This window comes from Coturnix japonica, chromosome 12 (assembly GCF_054131305.1).
Source record: "Coturnix japonica strain WE chromosome 12, WE-NBRP24, whole genome shotgun sequence".
Taxonomy (NCBI): domain Eukaryota; kingdom Metazoa; phylum Chordata; class Aves; order Galliformes; family Phasianidae; genus Coturnix; species Coturnix japonica.
The window spans coordinates 12,778,967-12,787,992 of NC_140674.1; the positions used below are offsets into that span (position 1 = coordinate 12,778,967).

At 44.1% G+C, this 9,026-nt stretch overlaps 1 protein-coding gene and 1 long non-coding RNA gene across 3 annotated transcripts in view; one reads left to right on the plus strand and one right to left on the minus strand.

Annotated features, from left to right (window-relative positions):
- Positions 1-5,121, plus strand: part of LOC107318284 (putative cation-transporting ATPase 13A4) — a 30,629-nt gene extending 25,508 nt beyond the window's left edge. The window contains exons 25-30 of one of the 2 annotated variants that reach the window (XM_085513596.1): positions 147-219; positions 1,361-1,535; positions 1,723-1,937; positions 2,229-2,317; positions 3,510-3,590; positions 4,021-4,935. In XM_085513596.1, the coding sequence (XP_085369722.1) occupies positions 147-219; positions 1,361-1,535; positions 1,723-1,937; positions 2,229-2,317; positions 3,510-3,590; positions 4,021-4,242 (855 nt within the window). In that variant the 3' untranslated portion in view covers positions 4,243-4,935. Of the gene's footprint in view, positions 1-146; positions 220-1,360; positions 1,536-1,722; positions 1,938-2,228; positions 2,318-3,509; positions 3,591-4,020 lie in introns of both variants that reach the window. The other variant, XM_015871933.3, reaches the window with a different exon arrangement.
- LOC107318285 (uncharacterized) lies at positions 4,863-5,402 on the minus strand. The gene is made up of 2 exons (XR_001557259.3): positions 5,300-5,402; positions 4,863-5,011 (listed from the first exon to the last, which is right to left on the minus strand). It is a non-coding gene; the product is annotated as an uncharacterized LOC107318285 (long non-coding RNA).
- Positions 5,403-9,026: the final 3,624 nt, after the last annotated feature.

Consider the following 9,026-nt stretch of genomic DNA (forward strand, 5'->3'; position numbering starts at 1 on the left):
TTGTTGGAATTTCAGAACAAGCAGCTGAGATTTAGCTCCCCCCAAGAAAAAAACAACACAAAGCTTTCTGGAGGTGATATAAACAAGCCCACAGCAAATGTCTGATTTGTGATGCTTTCTTTTTTCCTTTGTGTTCCTCTTTTCAGCAATTAAACTCCTTTGGGAATTACCAATTTTTGTTTCAAGATCTGGCTATTACCACCGTAATTGGTATGACAAGTAAGTCAATTAGTCATTCTCTGTATGAAGAGAATGCGTCTCACTTGTTTTTCACCTTCTTGGAAACGTGTAGTCCTATGTACAAAGAGAAAGAAAAGAGGCTAAAGAGAGAACTGGGTATTTAGATTATTAGAGAAGACAGCTTGTTAGAGAAGAGAAAGCTCTAAAATAAGATGGTTGTTTCTTAGTGCTGTAACTGCTGAGCTCATAGGTGGTTGATAATTAGGATGCTAACTCTACAGGGAGAAAAAGCAAACTGACCTAATGAAGAGGAAGGTTTATTGAGGCTCTTTCCTGCTGCTCTGGGAAAGCAGATCCAGAAGGGATCCACTGCATGGAGTCCAGCTCACATTTGAAGACACGTAGGAAGGAGAGGCAATATAAAAATGAAGGATATCAGACACTACAGAGCAGGACATTGTGGGCCAAGAATGAGAGAGGAAACCCTTGATGGAGGGGGAAGAGAAAGGATGTTGAGAAAGAGCAAATGCAGGGAGAGTTTTAGAAGTTGAAATGTGCAGCACAAAAATCCTAAACTGAAAGCACACAACTGTCTTCCATCCCTTCTGGAAGAGACAACTGGAAAAGGTCTAGATTAATTCAAGCCTAAAAACATCACACCAGAAAGCTACCTTGTTTTAAATACCCTGGTTGGCAACACCACATCAAGACTTACTCAAAATCTGAATAACTTTCTGAAACAACAGAAGGTAACTTGTTGGAACAACCTATGCAATCTTGTGTCTCCTCAGGTAATTGGGTGCTTAGTGCAGCAGGAGACACAGAACATAGGCAACAAAACATCCCAAGCCACAGCTGCCAGGTGACTGAGAGAGAACAGGAGAGCCTGAGTATATCTTTATATTCTTGGGCCTGACTCTAGCCATATGAAATCAAAATCTAAAATTAGTTTTCCAAGAATACCTCAGGATACTCAAATGCCATTAAATTAACAAATTCTGTGGCCAATAAGCTTTTGTGGGAAATTAAATTTGTATTTTGTGCTTGATATAATAATTGCATGTGTTAGGATGAACATTATAGATGGTAGAAGTGCTGCTACCGATAACAGTCTGTACATAATAGGCAACACATTGCTTCTATTTTGGATGCAGTAATAAATGTTTCTGTCATGTTTCAGTGAGTTTCACAGAAGCCTACCCAAAGCTGGTTCCCTACAGGCCTCCTAGCCAACTCATCTCACCTCCGTTGCTGCTCTCTGTCATACTTAACATCCTCTTCAGCCTTGGCATGCAGATTTTTGGATTTATAATGGTCCAGAAGCAGTCCTGGTATTCCAAGACTGATATATACAGGTAGGCCTCCCTCCTGGGGCTCTGGGTGACACAGGGCATACCTAGTGAGACAGCTCTACTTGAAATGACTGCTTGACTACAGCACGGATGAACAGCTGCAGAGAAATCCTGTGCTTTCCCACCAGCTGCTTACAGCAAGCAGTGCTGTCTGCAGGTCCCAAACCTCTCCAAAAATGCTCTTTTGCAGTGCCTGCCTCTCAGTGAACAGCCACATGAAGAATACATCCTCTGTCTCCAGCCTGGGCCTCCCTGGAGTGACAGATGGAGGTCCTACAGAAGTGGACAATGGCTACAAGAGCTATGAAAACACCACAGTGTGGCTTCTAAGTACCATCAACTGCCTCATCATAGCACTGGTGTTTTCCAAGGGAAAGCCTTTTAGGCAGCCCATCTACACCAACTGTAAGTATGGAGAGAGGAGAAGGGATCTGTGAGTCAGTCAGTTTCAAAAGTCAAGAAAACATAGAACTTGACTGAAGCGATGCAAGCCAATAAAAGCAGAAGCTCACTATTAGATTGCTGAATGACCAAAGGCCAGCTTTTCATAGTCACAGAACCACAGAATCATTAAGGATGGAAAGATTACTAAGGTCATTTGAAACAAGAAATGATAGTTTTAATCTCCTGTAGTTAAGGGAAGCAGCTGAGTGCACTCACAGCTGTGGTTTTATTTCTTTGTTCTCCTTCCTACAGATGTGTTTGTACTGGTGCTTGTAGGGCAACTGGGTGTTTGCCTCTTTCTGGTGTTTGCTGATATTGATGATCTCTACTCTAAGATGGATGTGAGTATTGTTGCAGTGTGGATTTGCCTCCTATAGCTGGTCCTATTGTAAGTGCACTGGTAGCATTTTTAACAAAAGGCACAGATTTTTGCAGGGACATTTGGCACCTCTGAAGACCAACTGGCTGCTAAGACAGTAGAGGTTCTGCCTTGATAACACCAGCAGGGCTTGGCTTATTTAGTTTGGCAGAATGCAGCCTGGGGATTACCTTGTACAAATTCATCGTAAGAGAACAATAAGGGAAGGATAAAATCTGCATCAGCTGTAGGACAGAGATGCCAGTTTGTTAAGCTTGGAAGTTATAAGGATGATGTTAATGTTCTGCACTGTGACTGTCTCACAGCACTGTAGAAGAAGCCACAGGAACAAGCAGCTAAAGAAATGCACAGCTATTTTTTTCAGTACATTTGTGTTTTGAAATGTTGTGGCTTTGGATAACAAATACTGAATGTGTTACTGCTTTCAGTCCTATGTCCTAGCATGAGAGTTGCAAGTGGCTTTAGAAACCGGAATAATAAAAGAGAAGCAGAGATGAGAGGCACGCAGCTGGATTTTGAATGCCAAGCTGCCCAGCTACAGCTGCCTCAATGCGCAGCAGAATCCAGAGCAGAAGCTGTGCGGCAGTTAAAGAGTCTGCCACGAGATGGCACTTTAAAGCAGCAAGCCTTAGCCCTGCGATGGACTGTAGTGGCAGTGTCAGCAGTGCAGCTATGCGGGGCTGAAACACCTCTGGGGAGAACTGCGGAAACCCGGTTTGTCTGGAGGAAGCAAACTGGATTTGCTGAGAAGGCAAAAGGAGGGAGCAGCAATGAGAAGCTGCAATAGCCTAGACCTGAAACAACTGCCGATCTTGGTGTTGGATCTGAGGTGCATCTCCAAAATAAATTGAGCTACAGCCCGAAGCCCAGTGCTGACAGCTATGGGACACTGCAACGGCGTCTGGAGTTTGAAATACCCAGGACAATTTCTGATATTAGGAAGAGTGGAAGCATTTAGGCATCTTGCTGCAGTTCTGGCTTCTTTGCCGGGTCATAAGTTTAAATGCTTCTTTATCAATAATTCCTCAGGATAAGTAGCAGTATTGGTTAGTCAGCAGTGTACAGCCAGTGCAGGATTCTGGCTTTTGATGACACCAGTTCCAGCCCACTTGGTATGTGCACACATTGCTTACCACCTTCTGCTTTCCTCCCAGCTGGTTTGCACCCCCACCACGTGGCGGATCTCCATAGTGATGATGCTGGCAGTCACACTGGCTGTGTCCTTTCTTGTTGAGGTGAGCATGCTGCACTGAATGCACTGGTCAGCACTATCTGGAGAGAGTGAGAGCTGACTTTTGTCTTTCTCCATCCATCTCAGTCCATTTTAGGAACGACCTGTCAAACAGAAACCATTGCTGCTCCTTTAACCTTCCTCTCTGTTTTCAGATTCTCACATCCAAGTGGTTGTATGTGAGAAATGCTAGGTCAACCAATCTTTCCTCTAGTGAATGAGGTGTTTCAGTCCCTGTCCCGAGGAAAATGAGAAGGCTTTAGTAGAGCTCTGCTAGAGATACTAAGAAAATTCCTCAGTAGAAGACTGTTTAAGGAGCGTGAATGAGCAGGAGAGAATCTAGGTTTCTACTTGTTGCCGTGTGCTCTATGGGTAAAGAGGAAATGCTTTTGTCTGGATCCTACAGAATTTCCCTTTTCCTCTTGCTTTTACAGGAAGCCATCATTGAGAATAGAACCCTATGGCTGCTGCTGAAGACAACTTTTCAGTACCGCTCCAAGAGCCATTACAAGAGGCTGCAGCGGATGTTAGAGCAGGACTCAGCCTGGCCACCTCTAAATAAAACCTTCTTCTCAGATTCTGTGGCAGTATCAGTAGAAGAAGACATGGGATGCCATAGCAATCCAACATTTGACAGCAGTGAGGATGCACTCTGACAGAAAATGCAGTGGAAAAACATCAAGAATAGTCCTACTACAGCCAACTGCTACTATCTCAGAGATGTGAAGACAGAGGAAGGACTGACCCATCACTACCCCCCATTCTAATCCTGAGTGGGTCTGGCTCACTTTTCAGATAACCAGAAGCAGAAAAACTTGCTGCAGTAGCAGAATTCCATAATGCTGTTTCTCCTCTCCCCTCAGCCACATAGGAATGGCTGCCAGCTGCAAAAGGAACAGCCTGGTGAAAGCTCACAAAGTGCTTGTCATCTTGAGCTGCATTGTGCAGTGGTGTCTTCTGGGATGTTTCACTCATTGCAAAGAATTTCTTCTTTAGTACATACACAGAACACATCAAGCATTTCTGCTAAGTTCATCTACTCAAAAAAGCAGCTTCAGTGAGCATTTGTTTTCTTGTTCTGATGCTAGGTGGGCTTACTGCTCACCATGTTCTGCAAGTCTGCCCACAGCTGGGTGCAACAAAACACCAATCAGTGTGGCTTCAGACCAAGGGGAACACTTCATCCTCTGGGAACAGTGTGTGGGTGTTGTCCCCTCTGAACTGAAGGCACAGTTTGTTATTTACAGAAGTAGCTTGCCCATGCATTTCTTTTGTAGGGCTGAGGAATGCTTCCTAAGAACTTCAGCACTGGAGACTGCATGTTCAACACTAAACCATTTTTGCATTGACACAGAAGTCCAGAGATTGAAGCAGGTTGGGAGTCATGGTAAAGAATCCTTTAGTCTTTCAGAGCACAAAGCAGCACTGGAAAACCAAAAAGCAGTCACTGGATTGTTTTGATTCAACGTGTATGTATCAGAGCCATCTTTGAAAAGAGATTAGCTTGAATAAAAAGTTATTTTTCTAAAAAGAAACATTTGGATCAAAATATTTCCTCCCCAATTTTAGATAACTTCAACACAAACATTAAATACCTTCCCATCTACTGGGATTTAGGTGACAGTACCACACAACACCCAAACTGGAAATGACTCATGTTTGTTCATGAATCTCTCTCTGAAGTGAAGATGAACTCCCAGTTTGCAACAACACCCCTTATTAGATGAAGGTGAGAGGTTTTATCTCTTGCTCTGTGGAATGCATGCAGCTTCAGGAGGAACTGCGAGAGCAGGTTAGTGGAGTTATTCCTGCCATCCTCTGTTCAGGGTGCAGAAACAATTTCCTTGGAGACCACATTCACTGTTCCATTTACAACCTCCTGCATACAAGAAATGCTGTATGTAACAAACTGGCAGCCACAGTGGTTTGCAGACTAGGCATATAAGTTATGTTTATCTCACAATTGGGAATGGCATAGTGTCAGCTCTTAGTAAACCTGTGGTGCTTGTAGAATTGACCGGATAAAGATCTACTTACCTACCAAGGCTGAAACACAGCTTTACCTGAAGGAAGACAGAATAAAGACACCAGGTGATATTTAACCAATGCTACTCTTTCAGGTGCCAATCTTTTGTTCCATCACCCGTTACAACTTTAGTGTCTCCAGCCACAGTGGGTGTAACAATCAGAGAGATCAATGCAGTGGTAAGGTAATACAGAAGGTGCAATGAAAAAAGGGACTAGTAAGATGGAAGTGCTCACCTGTCTCTGAAGTTCTAAGCTCACAAGGGAAACTCCACAAGGAAGGGATCTCCAACCAGAGATCCTTCCACAGCGGCAGTCAGCCCTTAAATGAGGTCTGAGAGGTGTAACCAGGCTCCACTGCTTCCAGTCATACAGCTGACTTGCCTTCACCTGTGTTCCCAGGGCTGACCAGGTCCTTTCCCCAGGTGCTCAATCAGTGGTTCAAGCCAGGACTCAACATTTGCCATACAGTGGGGTATGTTTTATTATCTCTCCTCACTTATATCAGCCACAGTATAATCAGCAGAGCTCTGTGGTGTGCCCTTGCTGCTCTGAACTGCTTACACAGTGTAGGTCTGTGGCCATCAGGAGGCAGGGGAGGTGTTGCACACATCATCTCTGCAGGGCGGTCATAAGCACACATCCAAGACCCCATGTTCTGTGCCCTCACCTCTGGTGTGACATCAAAGTTCACATTTCACATTCTACAGACAGGGCAGTCCCCTCAGACTTGGACTGGGGTGATATTTGGGGTCATGTTGAGGAATAAGTTTTCACTTCTGCCTTTTGAGGTGCTCGTGAATTTGGAAGAATCTTGTCCTTTTGGGTACCAGGATGGCACGAACAGTAACAAGTAGCTTCTGCTTGCACAGTCTGTCTGTCAGATACAGACCACAAGTTTTAGTCCATCCTTATGTGTCTGTGCATAAAAGAGAGGCAGGTGCAATGAAGGCACTCAGTTCTGCGTAACATTTGAATTTGTTGCTTAGCATTCCCAGGCTGTTACACTGACAGATCTGTAGAGAGACAGAGACAAAGCTTACCTATTTAATGAAGAGTGTTGTTTTTCAGGGGGTATGAAAGGAGTGTTTTGCAAGTTCTGAGGCTGCATAAAGGCAGCCTGACAGCCCTGGATGTGGCTTCCATAGCCCTTTTTGGCAGCCCAAATGATCCAAACAGAGCTCAAAGCCCCCTGGGGGGGACTGAAGCTCTGGACTCACTTTCTCCTTTTATGACTGGCAGTCATAAACCAGTTGGATGGACCCCAGCGATCTTTGCCTGCAGACACTGTCCATCCCAGTTAGTGCAGTGAAATCAAAGGGGCAGGCTGCCTGCAGTGCTGGCACTCTGCTGAGCCGCACAAGCCATTCTTAACAGCTAAGTTCAAAATTGGATTTTTCTTTGAAACACAGTTGTCCTAGATAATGAGAAAAAGAAATTGCATTATTTTTTTTTGTTCCTCTCCTTTATTTGTTACTTATTTATTTTGATACAGTCATCACAGTTTCTGTCTACTACTCAGCACTCCTGCTTGGTAGTGCACAGGATCAAAGGAGGAACAAAGCTTGTTCTAAAAGATGCAGATCTTCTGCTTCTTCGGGGACAGAAGGTGCTATTTTACTTCTGTCTGCACAGTACCTGCTCTTTTCTTTATAATGCAACTGAGACTTTTGGCATGGATACAGCTTCACATTTCCTTATAGTTGAAAGGACACCTGGCTCTCATGCAAAAACAGAGCTTTGTTGAGTGTGCAAATCAGAAAAAGAAGATGGATTGCCCTCCAGAAGGGCCTGGCTTCTCCACTGCAGCCCAAATATTCCTGAATATCTAACCTAGCTCCAAGAGTCTAATTGTTTAATCTGACTAGAAACTGGGCTGTTTTCTCCCTGATCTCTAACAAAAATGAGAGAAAGAAAGAGTAATTGACTATCTTCTGTGTTACTGGAGTTACAGTATGCCAGTTCTGCCTTCTCTTTCATCATTCAAACAGTTACTCAACACTGCCTCATGGGTCACATTTTCCAAACATGCAATCTTGTTACCATTTGGACCCTTTCCATTTAGCTCACACCTTCCTAGAGCCTGACCTCCTGCTGAGGCCTTGCTAGCAGCAAGTGAGGTGGAATAATATCCTCCTGTCCCACGTATCTCAGCTGCCTCCTGTAGCCATGACTCAAGTCACTCAACAATCACATTTCTGGCAAGGATAGACAACATGTGGTGGGCTGCCTCCCCTTCTCTGGCACACATCTGCACCACACACCCCTTTTTTTGACTGAACTTCCTATGGTGATTCCATGTTGCTAGCAGCCCCAAATCTTACTGCCTCATTTCATCCCCATAAGGCAGGTGACTAACAGCTCAGTGTCATGAAAACATTTCAGATGCCTCTACATCCTGTTATATAAGCTGCTAAAAAAAAAACCATGGATATTTTGCGTTGCCTGGGATGGACAGTGAACCAATGACAGCTACTTTGAGTTCAACTCTCCAGACTATCATAAAAGCATTCTATTTCCCATTACCCTCAAATCCCATAGAGACTGCATTGGTGGACATAAAACACACCTCACCCAGATGGACAGAATGATTTAACCACCCTGCTAACAATACCTTGCATGAGTTCCCTTCCCTTAGCAGGTTGCAGGAGGCATTGGTTGTCATGAAGAAGTCACCAGCTTGCACTGGATTGCTCTTTGTCTCTTTGTGAACAAGTGTTTTGCCACAAGAATGTCCTCAGATCGACCTTGTAAAAAAACAGGAACCAGCACTACCCAGACTGTCAGGAATGGGTATTTCTTTTTAAAATAATGGCCAGGAGTGACCTGTAAGTGTATCATATCTATTGGCCTTCATGTTCTCAATGGTTCTAAATGGCGCTGCTTAGAGAAAAGAAAAAATGTGTTTTTTTATCATTATCCTGATTTTTTAAGTTTCTTCATTATTTGGTCCATCTTCACTGCTCCCTGTACACAAGTGCAGTTGACAGAACTCCCCAGACATGGATCTGGTTGGATCATGTAGATCCATCCTTGTGAGGTGACATGGTCTGCCATGAGACCTCCTCTGCCATTATCAGCCTCTCCTCTGGGCTAAATATTGGTATTGGATTATATAACAACAACAGACTGTGGATGAAATCTGATGGATTTTATTATAGCTACACACACCGATTACCAGCATAATTAAGCCTGAGTGGAATGTGAGCAATCTAAGCATAAGAAAAAAGAAGGGGAAAAGCCACTTGCCATGCAGGCAAGGCACAATAGCATTAACAACCAATCTTACCTGTTGCCTATAGTTGGGCAAGTTGTTGGCATCTCGTGTTCTCTGACATGCTATTTGATATCTCCTTCACTGGGCAGCACCCCTGGACCAGCCTGTCCTACCCCAGTAAACACAGCAATGTCGGGG